The sequence below is a fragment of the Crinia signifera genome, chromosome 4 (assembly GCF_055691185.1).
Source record: "Crinia signifera chromosome 4, ASM5569118v1, whole genome shotgun sequence".
Taxonomy (NCBI): Eukaryota; Metazoa; Chordata; class Amphibia; order Anura; family Myobatrachidae; genus Crinia; species Crinia signifera.
The window spans coordinates 211,386,406-211,412,433 of NC_139220.1; the positions used below are offsets into that span (position 1 = coordinate 211,386,406).

At 45.6% G+C, this 26,028-nt stretch overlaps 1 protein-coding gene across 5 annotated transcripts in view; it reads left to right on the forward strand.

Moving 5' to 3' along the window:
- The first annotated feature begins 16,713 nt into the window (after positions 1-16,713).
- The window catches only part of PRMT2IP (PRMT2 interacting protein), a 47,508-nt gene continuing 38,193 nt past the window's right edge, over positions 16,714-26,028 (forward strand). For all 5 annotated transcript variants that reach the window (XR_014473479.1, XM_083183721.1, XM_083183718.1 and 2 more), the window contains exons 1-2: positions 16,714-17,100; positions 20,943-25,007. Coding sequence is in view for 4 of the 5 variants with exons in the window: in XM_083183721.1 (XP_083039847.1) it covers positions 20,999-25,007 (4,009 nt within the window). In the remaining variant the exon portion in view is untranslated. The remainder of the gene's footprint in view (positions 17,101-20,942; positions 25,008-26,028) is intronic.

The following is a 26,028-nucleotide window of genomic DNA, read 5'->3' on the forward strand; positions in this document are numbered from 1 at the left end:
GCGAATGAGGGGGGTCAGTTGAATACTGACAGGGTGAGCGGTGACTGCAAGCAAAAAGTCCTGCTCGCAGTCACCGCTCGCCCACGGCATTGAATATATGCCTTTGAGTGCAGCACCCGGGCAGTTGTCATGTGTATCTTGGAGTTCCGGTAACCACGTATCTATTTATATATCAATCTCTCTCTCTCTATATATATATATATATATATATATATATATATATATCTATATATATATATATATATATATATATATATATACACACACACACATACATACCACATGAAAAGCCTGTGTTTGTCCCAGTGCTGCCTCTGATTAAAAACCCTCCCATGACTAGGCTGCTGCTGCTGCTGTTCTCCATGGGCCTGAGAAGCATGTAATGAGCTCCACCAATCAGAGCTCAGCATAAACGTCTCAGCCTGTGCCCTCTGGTGCAAAGTGTCATGGGACTTAGTCAACTCCCAGTAATGCACTGCACACTTGTGCAATCAGTATGCCTTGGCTCCTAATGCTCAGCACCATTAATCATTGTCACATTGGCAGATAGGTAAGGGTGCAGCACAGTGGCGTAATGAAAATTCGTCCCTTCGGCGCGGAGGTACCTGTATTCAGGGAGAGCCTGGAGGTCCGCTGAGTATGATGTTGCCGGCCGGGGTCCCTGCAGTGAAGTGGAAATGGGTCCGTGTGGCGCGGAGGTACCTGTATTCAGGCAGGGAGAGCCTGGAGGTCCCTGCGCCTGCGGCGCTGAGTATGATGTTGCCGGCCGGGGTCCCTGCAGTGAAGTGGAAATAACGCATCTCCGGCGGAGATAGCGCGTTATTTCCACTTCACTGCAGGGACCACGGCCGGCAACATCATACTCAGCGCCGCAGGCGCAGGGACCTCCAGGCTCTCCCTGCCTGAATACAGGTACCTCCGCGCCGCACGGACCCCCCTGCCAGCTCCCCGCTGCACCCACAAGCAGTGGGGAGCTGGCTGAGAAAAAATAGCGCCCGCAGACACCCGGCGCCTCCCCGCCACCGCGGGGGCTGCGTCCTTATAGTTCTGCCACTGGTGCAGCACTACCCCACTCCCATGCACAAAACCTTTAGCTAAAAAAAAATACATTCCAACCACAAGGGGCCCCTAGCTAGAGGGGGGCCCAGGGGCACTGACCCCTTGTGCCCCCATTATAATCCGGCCCTGACATTTAGGAGCCAATTGGCTTTTGAAGCTTAGTACATCTGGCCCATATGACACTTTGGCTGGTACATAACCAAGTTTGAAAATGGCAGAAACATGACATTACTGTAATATGAACATACAGGAATACATAACGTCAAGATTATTAGTAATATGACTTTTATTGCCTATACAGCACTGAATACAGGAATCCTGCAGACTATAGTTACATTTATCCTGAGCATTGTATCAGTTTCTATATAAGCCTTTATATATTTGAAAACTTACAAGTATATTCTACTATGATAATTGGATTAATATGATTAGGCATTTATAAGACCTGTTTTCACCTGCTTATCAGGAACTTGCTGGCAAATATTAACATACAACACTGTTTGAACTACCGGTCCTCTTAAAAAAGGCGTTTTTAAAAAGCGGTTTTACTATAAAAGAGAATAAAGCCTTTTGCTGGAGAAAACTGATGTTAATTACTTAATAAATCAGCTTTGTGTGGAAAATAAGTTATTCCTTCTCAATAACTGGGGGATTGCTGACTCTTCACTGACCATGACGCCAAGACTAACTGCTGTCTGCTGCCGCTACAGATGGGGGAGAAGTCATGGCTAATTACATAGGTAAGAAATTTTTTTCTTATTTTTTACATTCCCTTCTGTGTGGCTTGCAGTCAGACCGGGCAGTTGTAAGGTGTGTCACTTGAAGTCTGCTGTTCAGTTTTGTTTTCCATCAAATTATTCTGCACTTCTTTAATTCTAAACATTTTGGTATACACAATATTGATCATCAATGGGCCCATACACGGTCCGTTAAACGGATCCGTTTGGGTCTTAATTAGCACGCATCGCATCGCATGCCTAGTGCATGAAACGCGGGGTGTAAACATATGGTAATGAGCCCAAACAGCCCTTCACACCCCTCTCCACCCCCTGTTCGTAGTGTACACATTTCATGCGGAATGTGGCCGTGCGTCCCGCTCGCACATGCGCAGAGACGCCTCTGCACATGCGCAGACAAAAAACATCGGCGGCACGAACGCACACGGATATTACCGCACCAACCAGAATAAGGGCCAATGTGACAAGGAATCACATACACTGGATAAGATGAAGTCTTGGTCTTTATTTTTGTAGCAGGTTAACAGTAAGTTTAATTTATATAAGCATACCTGGTAAACAGCATAGGCAAGCACGGTTACAACATTGCAGCATAAGGGTGTCACAGCATGGTTCAAACTCCTCACAATGTTCCAGTGGTCTCTACCATAGCCCACACCCCTGGTCTATCACCTTGGTGGCTATCAGGGCCACCACTAGGAATTGTGGGGCCTAGGACTGACCTTCAGTCCGGGACCCCCCAGTACCATTACGGGCACGCCCCCCAAATACCATTACAGGGATGCACCCCCCCAGTACCATTACAACATGCACCCCAACCCCCCCCCCCCCGAGTACCCAAGTACCATTACTTGCCTATCTGCGACGGTGCAGCATCGCCCCTGTTCCTGCACACCTCTGCATTTCCTCTGGAGCGCACACTGCACAGTGCAGCCTGCAGAGCGCCAAGCCCCTATGTGTCCTAGGCTCGGCACTCTGCAGGTTGCACTGTGCATTGTGTGTGCCTGGCTGGGGGGCCACTGGGTGAGGGAGGTGGTGTGTGGCAGTGGGGGAGGGGAATTGGCCCCGTGCCGCTGTGGGCAGAGGCCGGTGCCCAGGAAAGCTGTACCCACAGCACCCTCCTGTCGGCAGCCCTGGTGGCTTTTCCACCTGTACTGTACTGCCCAGAAAGCCAACTGAGCAGTACAGTACAGGCGGAACAGGTGACCTATTGTACTGCCCAGAAAGCCACATCCTGATTGCCTTCAGAAGACCGGTGCCAGAACCCCGAAATTATCAGGATCATATTGTAATCCTCAATCAATCAAAAAAAATCAAATAATAATTATAATAAAAAAATTGAAACATTGGTTAACATTGGTTACCATCGGTCTCAAACAACCAATGTTTAGGACTAAACAACAATTTGTAACCAGTTACAAAGCATTGTTTAACTAATGTTTTCTTTTAATGTCCACTCCCTACTGTCACAAACCTGCTTGTTTTGTTGCTCTGATCAGCAGCCTTCACACAGCTTGGATCATTGCAGTCTGCTCTCATGCGGTCAATCATGGTGTGAGAGGCTGGGATCAGCCCTTCACTGATTGTGCACCTGAGTAGAAGTCAGTCTGTAGCTAAGATTAGCTGTAACCCTTCATTGGCCTGTTTGCTGTTTGTTCAACTGTCTAGTTCTGACTGAAGCTCCTGAATCCATGCCTCTAATTGCAGATTACCTTCCCCCCTGTCAATCAAGCAATACTAGGCAGGGGGGATAAATATCCGGCTCTCATACCAACAGTTGTCTCCAGCAACTGCTCTTCCTATGTGCAGTTTACAGGCACCTTGTGAGGTGTTCCACTGTTACTTGACTCCAGTCACTTCACCTGGGCACCTCCAGCCAGTAACTCTGCTGAGACCTCCAGTGTTTGTTCCCATGCTAGTACTTCGTTACCTGTTCCCCAGGGAATACCTAGTGTCCTGAGCTCCAGAACCTGTTCTGGGTGTATCTTGTACCTGCATCCACTACCAGTTACCTGCATCCACTGGCAGTTACGAGCATCCAGAGACAGTTACCAGCATCCTGTGGCAGTTACCTGCATCCACTGCCAGTTACCAGCATCCAGAGACAGTTACCAGTATCCTGTGGCAGTTACCTGCATCTTCTGCTGGTCACCTGCATCCACTGCCAGTTATCAGCATCCAGAGACAGTTACCAGTATCCTGTGCCAGTTACCTGCATCCACTGCCAGTTACCTGCATCCAGAGACAGTTACCAGTATCCTGTGGCAGTTAACCTGTATCTACTACCAGTCACCAGCATCCAGTGGCAGTTAGTTGCATCCACTGCCAGTCATCCGCACCTGCACCCGAGCTCCATCTGCATCCTGCACCTGTGCATTCTCATGCTCCCGGCACCTGTGCTTCATCCATACCTGCACCTGTGCTTCATCCGTACCTGCACCTGTACTTCATCCGCACCTGCGCTTCATCTGTACCTGTGCTTCATACGCACCTGCGCTTCATACGCAGTCTGCACCTGTGCACCCCATGCTCCCGGCACCTGTGCCCAGCCAGCTTCCATCACCTGTGTTCCACCTGCTACCAACACCTGAGCACCACCAGTACCTGTGCACCACCTGCAATCACTTGGTCACAACTGGGTCCTCAAAAACCAAGAATCCTGACAGATTGCTGGAGGCCCAAGGAATTAGCCTGTGACCAAAGTAGGAAACATGGATACCCAGACAGAGCTTCTGTCATCAGTCTTGAGACTCCTACAAGATCTGGCTGGTGGATCTTGTAGTGGCATCAGTTTCTGTCTACTAAAGACCCTCTATGCGGCACATCTGCTCCTATAACATCTGGCAATCTGGCCTATTCCCCTTCAGCTCCGTGCTACCATGCTATCCCAAGCAGGGATGTTCAATCTGAGAAGAAAGTGTCTTCTGGGTTCCAGTCTCTCTCCCATGGGGATTGTGGTTCAGCCCATGTCTTAAGAGAATTTGAGGCAGACACATTAAATCTTTCTATCAACTGCTTGAAGAGTTGCAGGAACTCTTTGCAATAATTTTTTCTTTTGTTTCTGTTATGCTTAGCAATTCAAAGGTAACCTCCGCTACGAGTCCAGAAGTCAAAGGAGCTCCCAGTTCAATCTCAAGGACTCCTGAGAAGCCTAGTCACAAGTCTAGTAGGGACAGATTTCAAAGTTGTCCACATCCCAAATTATCAGAGGAGGAGCGTCGGCGGCGCAGGTTACTTTGTCTGTGCTTTTACTGTGGTGGTCAGGATGACTCCATTGGGGATTGTTCCCTCCGTGACATTAAGAATGAAGTGATGGTTCCAGTTTCCACTCTAGAAGAGTCTTGTGATCAAAGCTGGGGTCCCAGGACTAAGATCTGTCTCACCAATGAGACAGATCTGTTTGCTGATGTCCCAATGACCACAAAAAAAGACCTCTGTGTTGCTCACCTCAACTAAGGCTTCAATATCCACAGCTTCAGGAAGGGTGCTAAGTCTCCAGCCCCGAGAGGGGGTTCAAAGTCTCCAGCCCAGGCCTCCCGGTCTGAGGACACTCCTGCCCAGGCCTCCCGGTCTGAGGACACTCCTGCCCAGGCCTCCCGGTCTGAGGACACTCCTGCCCAGGCCTCCCGGTCTGAGGACACTCCTGCCCAGGCCTCCCGGTCTGAGGACACTCCTGCCCAGGCCTCCCGGTCTGAGGACACTCCTGCCCAGGCCTCCCGGTCTGAGGACACTCCTGCCCAGGCCTCCCGGTCTGAGGACACTCCTGCCCAGGCCTCCCGGTCTGAGGACACTCCTGCCCAGGCCTCCCGGTCTGAGGACACTCCTGCCCAGGCCTCCCGGTCTGAGGACACTCCTGCCCAGGCCTCCCGGTCTGAGGACACTCCTGCCCAGGCCTCCCGGTCTGAGGACACTCCTGCCCAGGCCTCCCGGTCTGAGGACACTCCTGCCCAGGCCTCCCGGTCTGAGGACACTCCTGCCCTACCCTTTAAGCCTGAGGTTCCAGCCTCGATCCCGTGGTACAGCACCACCCAAGATGTCTGTGGTGATTACCTCATCTGAAGGTGTGTTCAATCAAAGTCATCTGAGGTTCCTTCCCAATCAAGGCAATCCAAAGTTTCAGGTCAGTCAAAGCCTTCCAGAGCTCCAGTTCAGTTAAAGCCATCAAATGTTTATGCTCAGCCAGAGCTGTATGGAATTCCTTGCCAGCTGAGACAATCTCTCTGTGCATCCATTGCACCTAAAAGTACTGTTCAGCTTCCTGATCTGCCAGGAGACTCAAAACCAGAGTTAACTTTGTATTTAGCAGTATCTTCAAACTACATTGACCCTGAGAATTCGTCTGAGGACTCACCTTTCATTTATTTTGATGGAGACCTTAAACAATACAGTGCATTAGTTGATCAATATCTGACTGTGATGGAATCCAGTACTTCTTGGAATCTTACTCCTAATAATTTTGTTAGATACCTGTTCTTGGCCTTTAGAGGTGAAGCTGTGGAGTGGGCAAATTCGCTTATAGAGTCCAATGATCCAGTGTTTCAGAACTTAATATCTTTCAGCCAAGCCGTAGTTAAAAAGGTTTACTCCAAATATACCTCACGTTGACTCCTCCGAACCATCTCCACTAGCCCAAGCATCAAGTAACCAACATGCTAAAGCTTCTAAAACCCATAAGGATAAAAGCTCTCCAAAGTCAATGTCCATGGATATGACAGTTGGGTATACATTCATGGGTGGTCCCCTGCTCTCGCCTGAATGTTTTTCAGAAGTGAAGAGTTCTCTTTCCTCTAGAAGTTCTTGACGCCCTCATAAGAAGACAAGGAATCATCGAAGACCTGGAAGTCTTCAGGTGGGGTTGCTATGATCTCTCAAAGCTTGAACTTTGTGACAATCCTTGAGTACCCTTGGGTGTCCGGAGTCCACCCAGAAAGGGGGGGTACTGTCACAAACCTACTTGTTTTGTTGCTCTGATCAGCAGCCTTCACACAGCTTGGATCATTGTAGTCTGCTCTCATGCTGTCAATCTCGGTGTGCGAGGCTGGGCTCAACCATTCACTGATTGCGCACCTGAGTAGAAGTCAGTTTGGGATGCAGTAAAAATCCCGACGGTCAAAATCCCGACAGGGTCAAAATTCCGAATGGGTCATAATACCGACAAGGACAAAATCCCAACATTTAAAATCCCGACAAGGACAAAATCCCGACATTTAAAATCCCGACAGGGTCAAAATACCGACATATAGAATGTACAGGTGAAACAGTCAACATGACTTTCCGTCCACAGGTCGCAAGGTCGACATGGGTTTTTTCACTGTTTTTTGACGCGACATGTGCCGACACGCGGTATTTCATGCCCTACCATCCACTAGGGTGAGGTGGGAGAATAAAATACTGTGCCGAGCGCAGCGAGGCACCGTGCCCGAAGCATTGCGAGTGAAGCGAGCTATGCGAGGGGCTGCGGTTCACTTCCAACTGTGTCCATATCGACTGTGCAAGCTCCTGCGACCAGTGATCATAAGGGGGCTAAAAACGGGAGCGTGCACCTGGAGATTTATCGCTGGTGTGCACTCCAATCACTGGCAATATGGTCGCCAACGACCATATTTCCAGCGATTTCAGCACCTATCGCCCCCGTGTGTACACAGCAATAGACTGCTGATAAGTTTGCAATCTATAAGGGAAAGATATTTTGATACATTAAGTTAACGGCTACATATTATATAGAAGACAGTATCTTGAGGCTTTTAACACCTTTAAACAAAACAAATTCCTTTTTAAATATATTTGTTTTGAATACTTGTCTTTTGACATCACTTTGTCCCTTTCATTTGTTGTGCAAGCAGCATCACATGTAGTCCAGTCATGTGGTAATCAGCAAGTTACTGTAGTGTGCTTGAGGTTACACTCAGGCTATTGAGCCTGAACAATGACTGAAAAAGGCACACAACTTTACATTATGTTTAGATGACTTTGTAATGTATAGATTTACTTTAAAGGGGCTTTTACCATGTAGTTTCCATAAAAGTGCATTGTAATTGTATTTATACATATCTGCTGATTCTGGTCATTGACAGACAGTGGTGGTGCTTGTAGGTTATCTTTTGGCCCCCCTTCTCCACCCCAACCCAAGTTCACAGTATGCAACATGACAACGGGTGACAAGGAGAGTTTGACAGGAACATTACAGAACTCCTACCTCTATATCAGTCTGTTACTACCCAGTTTTTTTTATCACTATTTCCAATTGCAACGGAATATGCTGCAATTCATAAGAAATTGTAAATAAAATAAAGTAAGATCAAAAGGGTCATTCCATGAAAATGTCCTTTTCATGTAACGTTTGTTACATGATGCTTGTTTGCATCACAATTAAAGCAGATCATGTACCACGCAAACAACATTTACTTTGCACAAAATAACCAAAACACATGCTCCAAAAAATATATTTCACATGATCTATTTAGTCAAAATATATTATTTGTTACCATGGAATGACCCAGGAACTGAATGTTTGAAATACCGTATTAAGTGTAACAGGCAAGAGAGCTGCATGAAAACGCAGGACTGCAGACCTGGAATTGGGCTCAATGCCGATATGTGTTACTCAGCTGGTCAGTTAACCAAGGAACTGTGACCACAGCTGCATGTTTGTACACACAGGCTGATATTTGCCAGGCCACCAGTGGGTGTATCAATCTATTTGTATAAGGCTACAGTATTACCATATATTTGCATCCAACTAATGGATACAGGATCGCCAGAGCCTGATTAAAGGCTCTAGCTGCCCTAGGCTAATACACATGTAGCTCCCATTGTAATGCTGCATTCATATTGCTCTTGTGCATGTAATGAAGGTTATACAACTGGCATGGATCAAATCGTTTTGGTGTGTGAAGGAGACTTTTGGATTTAGGCGGCCCAGCTGCCAGCTGGCACTGTAGCACAATGTACATAAAGTAATGTTCCATCAGTAAGTTACATTGGCACAGCCATTCCTCGGCAGTCACCTGCAACCCCCCCCCCCCCCCCCCCCCAGTCCTGACACCCTAAGCTGCAGCCTGATCAGCCTATTGGTTGATCAAGCACTCAGGATCACAGCTGTAAATACATTAGCTACCCATATCCCTTTTCATTAGCTACACATCTGGGTCCACGGGGTATATTAACCCCTTCAGTGGTGGGTTTTTCTGGGGCAGGAGTACCTAAATAGGACAGTTTTTTCCTGTCCCAGAAAAACCGTCCACTGATGGGGTAGATGAGTCCCGGTGCTCCCTTCACCTCTTGTGAACCCCCCCAGCCCCTCCAGCGGTCTTTAGCAGAGCTCCCCTGCTGCTGCCAATCATACAAGCACACTGACCGGCAGCAGGCGGCAGGCTCGGGGATGTTCGGGGCAGCTCGGGAGGACTCAGGTGCCCGAACCCCCGAGTGATCTCGAGTCCTCCGTGCCGAACATCCCCAAGCCTGCCGCCGTCTCTCCCGAAGTAATAACGGCAACAGGGGAGCTCCAGCGTACGATCGCCAGAGCGAAGGTGAGGGGGGGGGGGGTTACATCAGTGGAAGTGGGGAGGGAGCTGCCTGGTGGGGGTCGCTGGTGAGGTGATGCACCTGTGGTGCACACCGGCAGGCACCACTGGCGCACACCTGTAGATTTGTGGCATGGCCGGAAATTTTCCGGGACTGCCTGCTGCGGCACCGCAGCGTGGCCCGGACATTTTCCGGGACTACCACTGAAGGAGTTGATTAGGTTCTGTGTTTGCCTGAGGTGCAGGATGCCAGCTGATCTTGACAGTACTTTCCAAGGGGTTTGCCGGGCCCTCCTCTTACCACCAGAAACCACCCCCGACTGCACACATCACTCACCTTTCCTCTCCACATGAACGATGCAGGCATTTACAGGTCAGAATCCTCCCCCAACCCCAAGCACCATTCCACATGGATCTGCTCTGCAACATCCACGACTCACGATGGGTGAGTCGTGGATGGGTTTAGATTGATCAAATCTTGGAGAGAGATATAGTTAAAAATAAATCAGCTTCGAACTATGGATCTTAATCAGATTTCCATTTGCAATTGTAATTTTTTTTTAAGGAACTGTTAATTTTAGCAAGTGAAGCTATTGCCCATCCGAGCCACCGCAAACTCATTCAGAACTGTGTACACATTTTCCGACTATGCGCAAGAACGAAGAACATCAACTATAACTATAACCCTATGACTGCGCAGACTAGATATGACAGTAAAGAAGCTAGTACCATGTTTTTCTGTGTACATGATAGCAGCTGACTGCATACTCTGTACAAGCCCCAAAAACTGCAATGATATGCCTGCAGTTTTGCAGCCACTACTCCCTAACAGCCCTTTCCTGGCAATCACCCTACAATAAAAATCTCATTGCGAGCATGAGCACAAGGCACTTGCCCTGTGTGCAGTGTGAACATAAGCAAAATCGGACCCATCAGCGGCACATCGATGCGATCAACGCGATTTTACATAGGGAACAATGGGAAATGGGCCAATGTGCCCAATTTCTCATTGTATATGCCCCCTATTGCTTTTGAACTATGTTAAATGCCCCCCACATTGTTAACGCCACCCCACTATTTACGTGAACCCGAAGTGTGGTGAGCGGCGTCAGTACGCTTCCTCCGACCTTTTCATACCCCCACTATCCACGTCGGTGTGGAGTTGATTTTATAAAGTGTGGCGAGCGCAGCAAGCCACCGAGCCCGAAGCGTGGCGACGCGTATACCTCTGAAGTTATGCGCGTCCGTTTGCCACGCTTCGGGCTCGGTGGCTCGCTGCGCTCGCCACATTTTATAAAATCAACCCCACGCCGACATGGATAGTGGGGGTATGAAAAGGTTGAATACGCGTACCGACACCCCTTGCGGCCTCGCTGCGCTCGCCACGCTTCGGGTTGGCGTCAATAGTGGGGTGGCGTTAACAATGGGGGGCCATTTAAACCATGAGGGGGGGTTTGCTATTAAATTTGGGGTTTTGGTTTTTTTTACATTGGAAATAATGTAAAAATCGCGTCGATCACATCGCATGCGATTTGGTTGCATGGGATGCGATCAATGCAATTTTTTCACCCGCGATCAATACAATTAAAATCGCGGGCGCCGTGCTAGGAAACAAGTACCGCACATTCTAAAGAATATCTACATTCTCCTGACTCCCCCCCTCCCTGCAGCTCCCCAGAAGTCCCGAGGAGCTGCCCGGTGGCTTATGGGGGAATTAGATGCGACTTCACATAGTGTATGGGGGCCTTAACTCCCTTGTGGACTGATGTCCATGCACTGAATTATGCCATTTCCAGTTATACTGTACATATGCCTGAGCTCTTTCACATTCATTCACTCATTCACATTCACACTTTTATCAAATTCACAACACTCATTAACACTCCTAAAGGCTCATAGGGAGTATACTGAACACAACTACATGTTGTATTGCTACTTGCTGATGACAGCAGGATCCACCTTCTTTGGTCTATAAACAGGAATATATCTCCTGTATCATTACCAACTCTGTGAATTTCTCTGCCATCTGCACACCTTGGAAGGAATTCCACATCACATCTGCTCTATTGTGTTTTGGTATTTGATCTACAATTTCCTTCCCTTTTAGCAATCACTGTGTTCTGTTCATCTAACAGATTGCAAATTTGTATATCTGCACTCTCATCCAGATTTAAATGGTATTAGGTTTTTCATGGGCTATTCTGTTTCATAAGTGCTGTACCCCTCACCTCCTCTTCTGGTTCTTCAACCACCTCCCTGTTTTCAAAATGCAATTAAAAAAAAAGTATTTAAAGAAACACATGCAGTAATGCACATCATGTTGCTATGCAGTGGGTGCAAAAGCAAACCATGTAGGCCAGGCATTCCCAACCACGGTCCTCAAGGCACACCAACAGTGCAGGTTTTAGTGACATCCAGGCTTCAGCACAGATGGTTTAATCACAATAGTGTCCATTCACAACTAATGTGTGCGGCATGGCTCCCTGGCCGTGCAGGATTTCACCGTCCGGCAGGAGCCGGAGTGTGTGAAACCAGCCTAACTGTTGGTGTGCCTTGAGGACCGTGGTTGGGAATGCCTGATGTAGGCAGCAGGGTAAGTATTTCATGCTCTTATCACAGAAGATTCAGGTGCAAGCTAGAAAGGTATTGGCTTTGAGTGGTATATTTATTAAAGGTCAATTTCCAGGTTTACTATATTTTGAGGTAATCTGGTGGTGCATTTGACAATCGGGTATTTACTAAAGGCAATAATCCCCTCAAAATCACCTTTGGGAGAATGATCTTCATGTACTTTTACTTTTCTCAAACAATGGGAAACTATTCATCTCTCTTCTTTCTCCTTATTTAAAAACACCAATTACACTGACATGCATGTTACATAGACTGTATTTTACTACATAAAATGGACTGCTCCCCAGTGGCAGATCCAGAAGGGAAGGCATTCAGGCCAGTGCCCCTCCTGTCATTTTTTGTTAAATGGAGAGCAGCAGCAGCACCATACCTGATAGACGGTCACTAGGACCCGCCGCAGTTCAAACAGCCATTACTAGAGGTTCTGATCTGCATTCCACCTGTCCTTGCAGGTGAGTGCTGTATACAAGGGCTATCAAGCGCATTAAGGGGGTTATTCTGATTCACTCGGAAAGGCACAATCACTCTCTAATGGACAAAGCCATATGCACTGCAGTTGGGGCTGATGTAGGGTGTAGGGTCATCCATACGAAGATAATTCCTGAAGTCATCTGGGTTTTTCTCCAGTATCTCCTGTACCAATGGCATATGGGAGAAGATGTATTGCCGCAGAAGCCAGTCTCTGGTCCAGCAGCTGCGATTCTTGCTCCTCTTTTTTTTTTATAGACTGCAATGTTGTGGCCATAGCAGCAAGAATGCAAGCACAAACCTTTCTTTTCCTCAAGCTCATGATGAAAATGGTAGAAAACAAACAGAACGAATCTACATGTTCTCTGCACCGCCAGCACTGATGTAAAAAAGAAAATCACTTTTGTTTAGGTTCTGTGCTCACGCCTCTTTGTTTTGGTATGCCCTTAACCCAGCCCATTATGATAATTTTTGTTTATACATATATATAATGTGTCAATAGCCCAAATCGAGAGAGTGGGTACGGTGGTACAATCTTTTTCTTGCGTCTGTTTGGTCGGGAGTACATCGGACGTCGCAAGTAAAGTTGTACAGGTGTGTACTCGCGTATCGGCTGTTGTTTGTGGATGGTCCGACGCATCTACGGTCAGTCGAATGGTCGCAAGAAAACAGGGATTGTATAGATGTGTACCTAGCTTAAGATGTGAGTGGTCGACACTGAAAATATCGACACAAGGTTTTCATGGCTTTTGTGTCTCTGTCACTATCCCCTGCCTCCCCAGTCGCTTACTACCTGTCATTGTCCCCCTGTCACTATCCCCTGCCTCCCCAGTTGCTTACTACCTGTCATTGTCCCCCTGTCCACCCAGTCCCTTACTACCTCCGTCATTGTCCCCCCAGCCTCCACAGTCACTTACTACCTCTGTCATTGTCTCCCTGTTTTCCCAGCCTCCCCAGTCACTTACTACCTCTGTCATTGTCCCTTGCCTCCCTCCCCAGTCACTTACTAACTCTGTCACTATTCCCTGCATCCCCAGTCACTTACTACCTCTGTCATATTTACCTGGTCTCCCCAGTCACTTATTAACGACGTGACCCATTTACACCACCGCTGACCCGGGTGTGACCCGCCGATGACCCGAGTTTCTGCGGCGGTGTAAAAGGCGTATAAGAGACTTACTTGTACCATTTTTTCATGTAATACTGTATATTATCTTCTCTTTTTTCTTGAATTTTATTTATCGTATGGAATATACTAATGAAATTCATTATATGAATAGAACAGGGGGAAGAAATCCTATACTTATTGTGTAAAACTTCTTTACAAATAAGAACCCTCTTTTTTTAATGCAACTTTTTATATGTATTTTATTATTTATATTTTATGGCGATTTGGCCGCATTTTAATATGTATTATTTCTTCTATGTCCGAGAAAAAAAGAGGATCAAACATCTATGTATACCTCTACATTAAAAACATGCTGAAACATATCATGAGGAGAGATCCTGCAATCATGGGTACTTATGTAGTATCTGGGCGTCCGATTTTGTGATTGTATGCCTTACCTTAAGGCATACAATCAGATGCGATGCGATTCGATGCGATTTTGCATAGGATTCAATGTTAAGAAGGTCCTGTTCATTTCCCCACTATCCAAGTGGGCATAGAGTTGATTTTATATAGCGTGGCGAGCGCAGCGAGCCACCGAGCCCGAAGCGCGGCGAGCGGACGCATATTTCTTAAAAAGTATTCTGTGTCCGCTCGCCTCGCTACACTCGCCACAGGTTTATATCCAACTCCATGCCCACTTGGATAGTGGGGAAAGGAAAAGGACCCCTTTTTCCCATTGAATTCTATGTTAAAATGGACTCAGACCATTTTAACATTGAATCCTATGGAAAAATCTTGACCATCGCATCGCATACGATTTGGTCGCATGCGATGCGATCCGATTTCTAAATCGGACGCCCAGATACTACATAAGTACCCAATCATGCTATGTAGAAACGGGTTACCATGACGACCAGTGGACGCTGTGGGAAAGAACTAAGAGAAGGAGTTCCAGCCACCTGACCGGAAGTCATATACGGTAACCAAAGATGCTGCAGGGATGCAATATTGAATGACAGCACGGCAGCAGGAAAGGGCAGGACGGAGGCGCGTACGAACGCTCAGATTGGATTGGCTACAGCTGAAGATAGAAGGGGTATTTAAACCCCACAGTGTACACGATATAGCACCTTGAAAAAGAGCCCTGCCGGGATTAAAACACGTTGGTGCCACTGGGGAGGAGAGACCTGCAGAGGGAGACATTGTTACTTGCCAGAGTTGGAGCCTTTTCCCTGGGACTGAATCCGGACAGACCTTGGAACTTTGGGGGTTATTCTAGTTCACTCTCAGAGGCAAATTCCTTTTCAAATGGACAAAACCATATGCACTGCTGGTGGGGCAGATGTAACTTGTACAGAGAGAATTAGATTTGGGTTGGGGTTTACTTCAAAGTGAGATCTATATTGCAGTGTAAAAATAAAGCAGCCAGTATTTACCCTGCACATAAACAAAATAACTCACCCAAATCTAACTCTCTCTGCACATGTTACATCTGCCCCACCTGCAGTGCATATGGTTTTGTCCATTTGAGAAGGAATTTGCCTCTGAGAGTGAATCAGAATAAGGGCCTTTGTTTAACATCCACATCAAATATGAGAATCTCTACACAAAAGAATTCTCATATAACTTGTCTTACCTTTTGCAGCACTCTTGACGGGGGGGGGGGGGGGGGGGGGGTGTCAATTCTTTTATATTTTATAATTCCTATTGCTTGTAATAAAGGGGATGTAATTTGCACTATGGCCCTTATTCTGATTGAGTCGGATGGCTCCAAGTGCGGACGGACAGCCGATGGTTGGTGTTTGCGCATGTGCAGAGGTGTATCTGCGCATGTGCGAACGCCTCACACGTACGAACACGGCATGAGGTCCATGCAGAAAATGGTTGGTGACCATTGGAGGATGGTGGAGGTTCCCACAGATGGAGGAGGTGTTCACATGAAACATCCACTCGCGGTCCGTTCGGTCGGCGTTTTACCGCATTCGGACAGTGTGAGCGATCCGTGTGATAGGCAGGGCTAAAAACACTCGGTTCCTGTCCGAAATACGCATCCGTCCGATTCAACTAGAATAAGGGCCAATATGCATTTTCTTCTCTGTGATTTCTCCTTATACCCACCCCTGGGAGTCTGGAATAAAGGAACGCTGGATAAACGTAAGAAAGTGGACATTTATTTGTCTGAGACAAACGAATTGGAGAGGAGAATCAATACCTCCAATTATGGGAGGTACAGTCCCTCTATACTCTCTACCCTTTACCACCCTGCCAACATATCATCCTATTGGTGTGTTTTGAAATAACGGGTGCACCGGAGAAGAGGATTGGTACACCTTATTAAGGGACGTACATTCACTTTACACCTGTATTTGGGGCGCCAAAGGGAATATCTCTCACATCCTTTATATCCATTATGTTCTCTGAAGGTGTGGAGAAACCCTGAGAGAGATACGACCATTGGCAGCCTATACAAGAATAGGGAGGGGCACACACTCTTTTCTTGTAGAAAGACACTGTAGTTGATGTATTCTTTTAGGCATTCTCAGCCATGCACAGTGGCGACAGGGTGTTGTTTACCTGCTCGCTGGTCTTCGAATACTCAGAGCCCAACAAACAGGTCTGAATCGGCCCAATGGCTTTGGGGTAGCCAGCACCGTGTGGGCCCAGGGTCCCTGCATATACTGTACCATTTGCTTTTGGAGTCTGCGTGGAATCTGCTAAAAATGGCCCTCTAAATATGGCCACTACCTTGGGGCAGACTGGAGCTCTAGCGACTGTCAGGGAAGCGCAGTGCGTATAGCGTTGCCTGGAAGTACAGGATTCTGGGAACGCTTGTGCGCCTGCAAGCATGAAGCCTTGGCAACAAGGAACAAACCCCTGGTAATAAGAATGTAGGTAAACAAAAATATATAATGAATGATGTATGGGGAAAGAAAGCATGAATATATGGGGGGGGGGGGGGGTCAATTTAATGTGTGTTTTACAAGTAGAAATAACTAAAGGGGAAAGTTTACAAACAAATGCTGTGATTCCTTTTTCTATCCCCCGCCTGCTGCTGTCTCTCCCCGGTGACTTCCCTCTGTTCTATCATGTACTATATGCAGTCTGTCTCTACTGGAGTCTTGTTTCCTCTTTCTCTCTTCCATGCTGGCTCTCCCATCCCACCAGGATACTTCCCCTCCCCCACACATGAGTCCCGCCCCTCCCACACACACCAACATACACTCACATACACACACACACTCGTGGTTTTCATCTCCCATGCTGTGTGGCACGGCGGCGGTCACTCACTTACAGCTACAACGTGCGGCGTGTACACACCACGGCGCTGCTCTCTGACCATGGCAACAAGAGGGACTTTGGGACGCTCTGAATGAGAAGAGTGAGAGCCTGGGATACTGCCACCCGGTACATACACGATGCCCATGCCCTGGCAGCAACAGCAGCACAGACCAAGCGCACATAAGTAACGAGCAGCAGCGGCGCTCAGAGAGGAGCTGCAGCTGCACCAGGGACTGACCTGAGGCAGGGACGGCTCCTAGTGCAGGAGGTTACCAGCACGCACTTAGCACATGTGAGTATCTCCTGGATGATGGGGACTGATGCACGGAGCGGTGTCCTCCCTATCCCCCGCTGTGTCTCTGCCTACACATGCGCCTGCCCTGGGCAGAAGTGTGGGAGAGATGTACTATGCGTCGGAAACAGATATTGACCAACCAACCGACCCCCAACTGTCATTTTACTGGCTGTTCTACAAATTACAAGAGCTGGTTTCATATACGCTTAGCCTGTATCCAATGCATAGTACATCTACCCCACAGTGAGTTTTCTGTGCCACACTGCTTGTACTGTATCTGTCTCCACGCTGCATGACTGGCCTGCCGGGGGATGCTGTGCTTGCACTAGTTTTCTTTTGCTCATACATCATTGAAATGCACATGTCTTTCAGATACTATAATTTTCAACTCAAGTACTTCTAACAGGTCATGTTTTCAAGATCTTGATCTGTGGGAAAATCACAGTCCCAGCAAAGTCTATGAAATCGCCACTGCGTGATTAAATCCTAAAAACATGTTAGATATACTTGAGAACTACAGTCAAAACACCCACCATAGTATGTTTATGTATATATGTTGTGTGTGTGTGTGTTTTTTTTTTTTTACACCACTGGTGTTCTATAACCTAAACCGCAGATGGTGTGCACACATTTGTGTGATATATTGCAGGAAGTGCCTGTCAACTCAACACAATGTTATATTAATCATTGTTTATTTCCGAAGTGAATTAAAGAATTCCGCTGCAATGTGATAACCTCCGTATCCTACATGTACCCTTGGGGGTGCACACCGTTAAATACCAATATTGCCACATAGGTTTCACTGCTTGATAAATGGATCCCACAGTTATTTACCTGTATCCATATACACACACACACATATATATATATATATATATATATATATATATATATATATATATATATATATATATATATATAGTTCGTAAAAAAAAAAAAAAATTAGAAACATTGCTGTTGTAACCAGACGCTTTAATTTAGTATCTTCAGGATTACATTTAATACAGCCAACTGTTCATGTTGGATGATTTGTATGGGGAAGACAGAATATTCTGAAAAGAACGTGTGTTTCTATATTGATGTGCTCTGTTTGGAGCAGTGCTGTTCATTGTCACACAATCGGTGTGCAATAGATCCTCCACCTAGTACCTGTCCATCCTTGTATAGTTGATCATTATAAACCTATGCAATGTATTTGTTTTTAATGTTTGATAAAACAAAATGACATTTTTGCTACGTTGAAAGTCTTGGATGGGGTCACTATTGAGTTGTTGGTTATATATGTTGCACACAACAATAAACCTCTTCCATCCCCAGATGCTGACGTTATACTGCAAAGGCTCCTCTATGGTGCAGTCCATGCTGAGGTAGCCTGAGGGAAATAGTTCTGAAGATGGCTGGGCATTCCCTTACGGATCAGGGAAGGGAAGTACTCCTGAATGTGGAAGGCCATGCCATTGTGTTAGTGAGAGGAGTAGTTCTCCTGAAGATTATGGGGTATGCTTTTGGTTATTAGATTGGGGCAGGTCTCAAGTTGGTTGAGCAGGATTGGTGATCATTTTTTATATATTGTGTGTTTTAATAGTAAAAATCATTAGGTTAGGTCCATACACACTGGCCGATTATGCCCAGTGTGTATGGTGCTCGATGATGGGGAAAATAGCTGTGCTGAAAAACGCTCAGTACATACACACTGGGGAGACAGACAGAAAAATCTTTGCATCTACTGTCTAAAAATATTGGACACTTAGGTCAGTATCCATTTGTTTCTTTGTACCTGATCTCCCTTCTAAGGTGACCATAGATAACTGAGTGATATTCAATTGATTATTATTAATTTTTTTTTAAGTACAGTATATCGTGCTCATGGTGTGATTTAACCACACATATTGACCAAACCTGACCAAACTAATTTAAGGGAAACATATATATTTCATTGTAGAGTAGTTTTTCTTTAGAAAACAAATGTAGATTTGCAGATTTGAAAGAATTAAAAGGACAAAAAGGGAATTTTTCATACTTACTAAAGAATTATATAAAGATTGGCAATACTGTTTTTTTTTTTTTATTGTTTAGTGCTCACTGTTTTTCTTATGACTTCCCTTGACTTGATTACATTTTTGTTTTGATTGGAAACTGTCATGGGATCCAACCTTAACTCCTGAGGGCATCACAGCTATCCAGACGTGAAGGTGTGCCAGCAGACCTTTTGTGCGTACTGTATGTGTGCAATTAAACTTGCTCTGGTATATCCCTGTTTATATTGCTTTCTACCGCTTTCATCGCGGGCCTTTTCTATTTCTGGCTCAGATAATTGATATTTAGAAGATGACCCTGTCGACTGAGGATCTGGTTATTAGGTCGACCGTATTAAGGTAAACCACTGCTGGTCAACAGGCCTTAGGTCAAAACCTATGTCGACATTGCTAAGCTCGACAGGGTTGGGAGGTCGACAGTCAAAAGCTCGACATGGGTTTTTCAGGTTGTGTTTTTTTGAGCTGACAGGAGGTACTTAATGCCCTACCATCCACTAAGGCATGGAGGGAGAAAATAATAATTTGCCAAGCGCAGCAAGGCACCGTGCCTGAAGCATGGTGAGCGCAGCGGTACACTTTGACGACATTCGGGACAATAATCGTGGAGAACTTATGTCAAACTTTTGACTGTCGACCTTGCCATGGCTGACCTAATGCTTGTCGGCCTTCCAACCTTGTTGACCTTAGCCATGCCAACCTATTTCAGGTGGCGACTTATGACCTGTCGATCTTCAGTGGTCGACCCAATGACCCGTATCCGTTGACGGTACCAACCAAAACCTTGTAATATATTATGGCTTAAATACTGGCTTGGTCCCTTTTCCTCTTTTAGTTATGACACGCCTTGTTTCTGTTTTATGCAAGAGCTTACATTATGGGGGGTATTCAATCTCCAGCGAGCATCTCCCGTCTGGGAAATGCCCGCCGGGCCCTATTCAATGCTGTCTTCCCCGACAGGGTATCTTGGCAGAACGAGCCCGACATCACAAGCTGTCTGTTCTGCCGAGAACGGCCGGGAAGTGACGAGCTTCCGGCTGCAGCTCGCCTCTTCCCGGCTGCAACTTGCGGCCACGCCCCCTTCCCGCTCCCAGGCAGGCGGGACATTGAATCCCACCTGCATGTTCTTGGTCGAGCTGACCAAGAACAGGACTGGGTCACGGCCATTGAGCAAGCTCGACGGCCGTGACCCTCACATTAAATACCCCCCTATGTGTACTGGATGATCCCACTCTAAAATATTTCTATTTACTCTACCTAATAAATGAATAATTGTGGCATGTTAAATCTGCTGCTTCTTGGTATTTTTTTTTTTTATATTGGTGCAGTGTCAGGCTAAATTGGCTGCTTTGTGATCAGTGTTGGACAATGAAGACAGTCATAAGAAGCTTGGCAATTATAATCCTGTTATTCACATACTTGACGGATTTCCTGAACATGTAACATCTGCTTATATGCTGAAAATCACATAATTGTTTCAGTCCTAAAAGTGGCCGAGCTATGAAGAAATGATTACACTGGTAAAACATCTTGCACATGGAATGCAAGCTTATCTCCCACACACAAGATCTGCTCTCTACTGATAAACCCTTTTTAGAGTAAAGTGAGTTATGGCAGACTGTTCATGAGTCTTATTAAATACTTCTTAATATGCAAAAAAAAACCTGGTGTTTAGATTTTGTTATATTAATATAGAAAATACTTTAAATGCAAGTTTTTTTAGTGGTGATGTTGTGCCAAAGGTTTTTCTCAATGAATATGCTATTTTTTTTCCAACATGATTTTAGTTTATAATTTGTCTTACAGGGAAAGGGATTTGGCCCACAAGGAGAACTGGACAACAGTACCTATTTGTCTCTGTAATGGCTGGGAAAAGGCAAACCAATACCTTGGATCACATGATGTTCAACAAAGTGTCGAGGGTGGAGGTGGTACCACAATATTCTACGACATGTCCTGGGAAGACTTCCACTAAGGATCAACAGACTTGCAGGAACTTTCATACATACCCCCTGCCTGGCACCGAGGGACACCCACCTTCCAGTCATTCGAGTTCTGCTACAGCCTATAAACAGTATGCCGCTAATACTTTCAACCAGCATTTGCAGACTAATGGAGTTTCTGAAAAATGTCAAAGACCAGAAGTTGAGATGTTTCACAATCCCTTACAAATATCAAATAATGTGAATAACCACTTCTCAATTCACCAAAACCACCCAATTCCTAGTTACCATATGTCTCCCCCTCGTTCATGCCCTCCAATTGTCATGCCACGACCTGTGTATAGAAGCACTAGTGGTTTCATGGATGCAGGATATGGAACTATGGGTGTCTGTGTAGGATCACAGCCGCTATGCCCACCTGCTAGTATAGATTGGAGGTCTTCAACAGGGTATAGCTATCCATCTTCTCATTCATATGCATCTGGTGTAAATAAACCTTTTTTCACATCTATTGACTGCCCCGAGGTAGCTAACTGTCCATCGTCTCTCCATCGGGGCTTGCAGGAACAAAGTCTTGTTCACAAACACAGAGTTGATATGAGTCTTGCAGTGGGTGTTTCTCCAACAAAGGAAGATATTTATACAGACAACGGACACTCTTTTAATCCATCTAATGTTCCGCTGCTCTATACTGAAGGCACCACACCTCTAGTGAGACAGAGAAATTCAGCCTTTACAATGCCTTCTCATCAACACCAGAGCTACAAGCCTGATAGCCTGAATAATACAATGGGGCAGTTGTACTCAAAAAATAATTACAGTGACAGGATTGATGGCATCAACCAAAAATCCTTTCCATGCAATATGGACATTGGATCATCTCCCCACAGAATAAGGGGTGCTGCCATCTATCCAAGCAGGGTGCAAAACATGCACTCTGAGTATGTGAATACAGAGCCAAAAGTGAGGAGATCTTACACGGATGGTAGTTTACAAAAAAATGATATTTGGGTGGAGACGGATGGGCAAATTGGGACAGTTAAAACCAATACAGAGCTACAATACTCAGCCCAAAGGGATAAGGATTTGTGGGAGGTGTCTAATACGATGAACAGAGAAGTATTTGCCAGCTCCACCAGAAGAGATAGCGACAGGCTATTGGATACAACCCACAATTGTTTGAAGGAGAGGTCCATTTATGGGGGCCAGTTTGAAGAGCAAAGTGCCTATATTAGGTTCCTACAGAAAAATAGCAGTTCCAGTATAATGCCAGATGTGTCAATTAATAGTATGATGGCAAATCGGCTTACTAGAGAAAGCTCAATTACTTCAAAGATGTCTGCATTGCACAATGCATTAATTTCCTTTAAAGGCAATGAAATTACAAATTTGAAATCAATAGGACAGACAAGCATCGCTCCAAACAATAGAACAAATCTGAATGTACAATCTACAATTCCTATGCCTGGAGATGCCAGCCAATATCGGAAAAGTGATGGCGGTATGGAAATCAGACCACCCAGATTGATAGATCGAAATGGTGATCTCTCAGTTACTAATATGTTGGACAATGGTGCGCCAACATCCCCCTCTTTGCCACGTAATAAGGATATAGCTGTTGATGGACAAATATCTCTCCCTGTACCAGTGAATAAAGATGTGGTTGTTGTTGGAGCAAAATCACCGCCTGTGCCAGTGAATAAGGATGTGGATGTTGAGGGACCAAAATCCCCACCAATGCCAATAATTAATGATGTGTTTAGCCTTGCCCCATATTGTGCTTACTTAGAAGGAAAAACCAGTAATTTTCCTATGCATCAAGATTGGGATTTGAAAAACAAACTTTCTCCCTCTCTTCAGTCACAGGAGTCCCTTCCTCCCGATAGTACTGAGAAAGTTGAAAGAGAACGTACTCAATCAGGAAATGTTACTAAGGGGAATCATGACGAGTGTACTCATTCTGTAAAGGATCAACAGTCAAAGAGAGATGGAGAACCGCAAGGCGTCTCCAGCCAAGTAACAGATGGTGAAACAGTGGTTCTTGACCTGAGTTTGAAAAAGTCAAATGAAACAAGTACTCCTCCTCATGACAAGAAAAAAATGCCCTACCCTGGTAAGGAGACCTTGCCCACTCTTGTAATTGATGAGTGCCCAACTATACCATCTCGGACAATGTTTAATGAAAAGCGCAGAGAGATCTACAGGCCTAAAGTCCCCAGAAAAATTTCACCCAGAAACCCAGATACCCATCCCTGCCACCTTCAAGACAGTTGTCCAATCCAATCTTCCAATACATCTCAGACTGCCATGTGCCTGCCCCAGCAACTTCAGAAGACCTGCTCATTTCAATCTTCTGGTAGCCTTCATAAGTACCAGTCGGAAGCCACGGACAGCTTGCCTCAGCACCTTATGGAAAGTTTCCAATTACAGGCCAATGAGCGTAACCAATTTCAGAAGGACTGTTTCTATCAGCCATCCAAGAGTATGCTCCACCAACTTCAGGAGAACTACTCCTCTAAGGCCCCCAAGAGTATAAGTCCCAAAATACAAGAATATGCTTCCCCAATTCTGGAGAACTACCATTCTCAGGCTCCCAAAAGTTTGAATCCACAAATTCAGAAGAGCATGCCATGCCAAATTCAGGAGGACTACGCTCAGGCCTCAAAGAATATGAATAGCCAAATTCAGGAGAACTACCGGTATTCCTCTCATGCCCCCAAAACCATACCCAGCCAACTTCAGGAGAATTATCACTCTCCGTCTGCCAAAAACATCCCCCACAAACTTCTGGGAGATAACACATCTCGGGCTATGGAGGGACTATCTCACCAACTTCAGGAAAATAATCCATCATGGACAAAAGAGAACATGACTAACCATGATCAATCAAGATGCATGTCTCGGGTATCAACAGCTTTACCAATAACCACCTCTCCTCAACTCTCAAATAATATATCAGTCTTTGTGAACAACATGCAGACTTCAATCACCTTTTTGCCCCAAAATGTTATGTTTAAAATACATTCCCCCCAACAACATCATTCCATAGATTCCTCAAAATGCAGACCCAGAAGATTGCTCAGTACAAGCAGTTCCATTACTTCACCTTCAGAGTCAGATAATGAGGCCAATGGTTTCCATAGTTCGAAATCATTCATGTTCAGAAAGTACAAAATGATGAAATTTTCCTCATCTGCAGGAGAGACTCTTGGTGTTATCAGTGACTCTTCTTCACGTGACTTGCCCAGTCCATTTTCTCTACCATCGGATACAGTACAGTCTCTACCTCCTAGTGCTCCTGAATCTTCTCCAACTCTTGGGGAATCGAACGTGTCTTTGGCAAGTGGTGGTGAGCTTTCCCTTAATGGCTCTCGACAGCAGTTCTCTGAACTTCACCAATCGGTTCGTGTAGCTATCACAAGATCAATTGATATATCTCCATCAACCCTTCTAGACGACTGGGTGGCAAAAACAAAGGAGGAAGAGAAAACCAAGCCACCAGTAAAAAACAAGAATGGTTCTAGATCATTTGACCATAATGCAGACTCTCCAAGCCATGAGATATGGCTTGCATTTGAGGGGGTTCGTTTACTTCTTCACCAGCTCTTGTCCCAGTTGGAAACTTTCATGTTCACTCGGAGCTGCCCTTTTCCGCATGTTATAAGGGCAGGGGCAATCTTTATTCCTATTTACTTGGTGAAGGAAGTCCTGTTTCCAGAATTGTTGGGCCCATCTGTAGATCGAATTTTGCAAAAGCACAAAGTAGAACTTCGACCCACTACTCTGTCTGAGGAAAAACTTCTCAGGGAGACAGAATTAAAAGTCTGCCCCTCTCGCATGTTAAAACTACTTGCACTTAAACAGTTGCCTGATATGTATCCAGACTTACTAAACCTTTTTTGTGGACATTCTATGCAGCAGCAACTTGGTGAGTACATTTTTGCTTTGATTTACATCCTCTAATTGTTTAAAGTGGAACAATCATCCATATTTGAAAACTGTGGGGGCGATTCAGATTGGTTTGCAAAGCACATTTGGTTTGCTAATGGACAAAGCCATGTGCACTGCAGGTGTAGCTGATGTAACGTGCAGAGAGTAAGATTTGGGTAGGGTGTGTACATCAAACTATCTATATTGCAGTGTAAAAATAAAGCGGCCAGTATTTACCCTGCACAGAAACAAAATAACTCGCCCAAATCTAACCCTGTTACATTTGCCACACCTGCAGTATACATGGTTTTGTCCATTAGCAAACCAAATGTGCTCTGCAAACTAACCTGGATAATCTATATACAGATAATGCATGGTCTGCACTTAAGGAGCAGCAATACGGGTATTGTTTTACAATGTGTCACCCAACATATACAGAAAAAAACAAACAGAATCCATATAGCGCTCATTAAATAAACAAACAATAGAGATATATACATCTGAGTGTGGTCCAATATGGTGGTCCCAAATAGTCTTTCTTTATCTCTTTTTGGTGGTGCTGAACCTGAGGAGATTTATTGGCTCTGTTGTGAGCCATTTGGGCTCTTTTTATAAGGGTCCTGGGTTTGGATGGTTGAAGAGGGTAGGGTCACCATTAATTAGGCCCAGTTCAGTCCTGTTAGCCTCACAGAAGGCTAATCAATACCTCTAGCTGTGGGGGTTTTATAAAAGGCTGCCAGACTGGGAGTTAGAGGTCTCTGCCTGGGGCAAAGAGACACTATGCAGTTCTCTATGTGGAGACAAACTGATACCTTTAGGACAGGCACGTCCAAATTATGGCCCTCCAGCTGTTGTGAAACTACAAATCCCATCATGCCTTGCCACAGTTTTGCTATTACGGAATGCTAAAACTATTGCAAGGATGTAAAGCGCAACGGACCTGCTGCGCTATATAAGAAACTGTTAATAAATAAATAACTAAGGAATGCTGGGATGTGTAGTTTCACAACAGCTGGAGT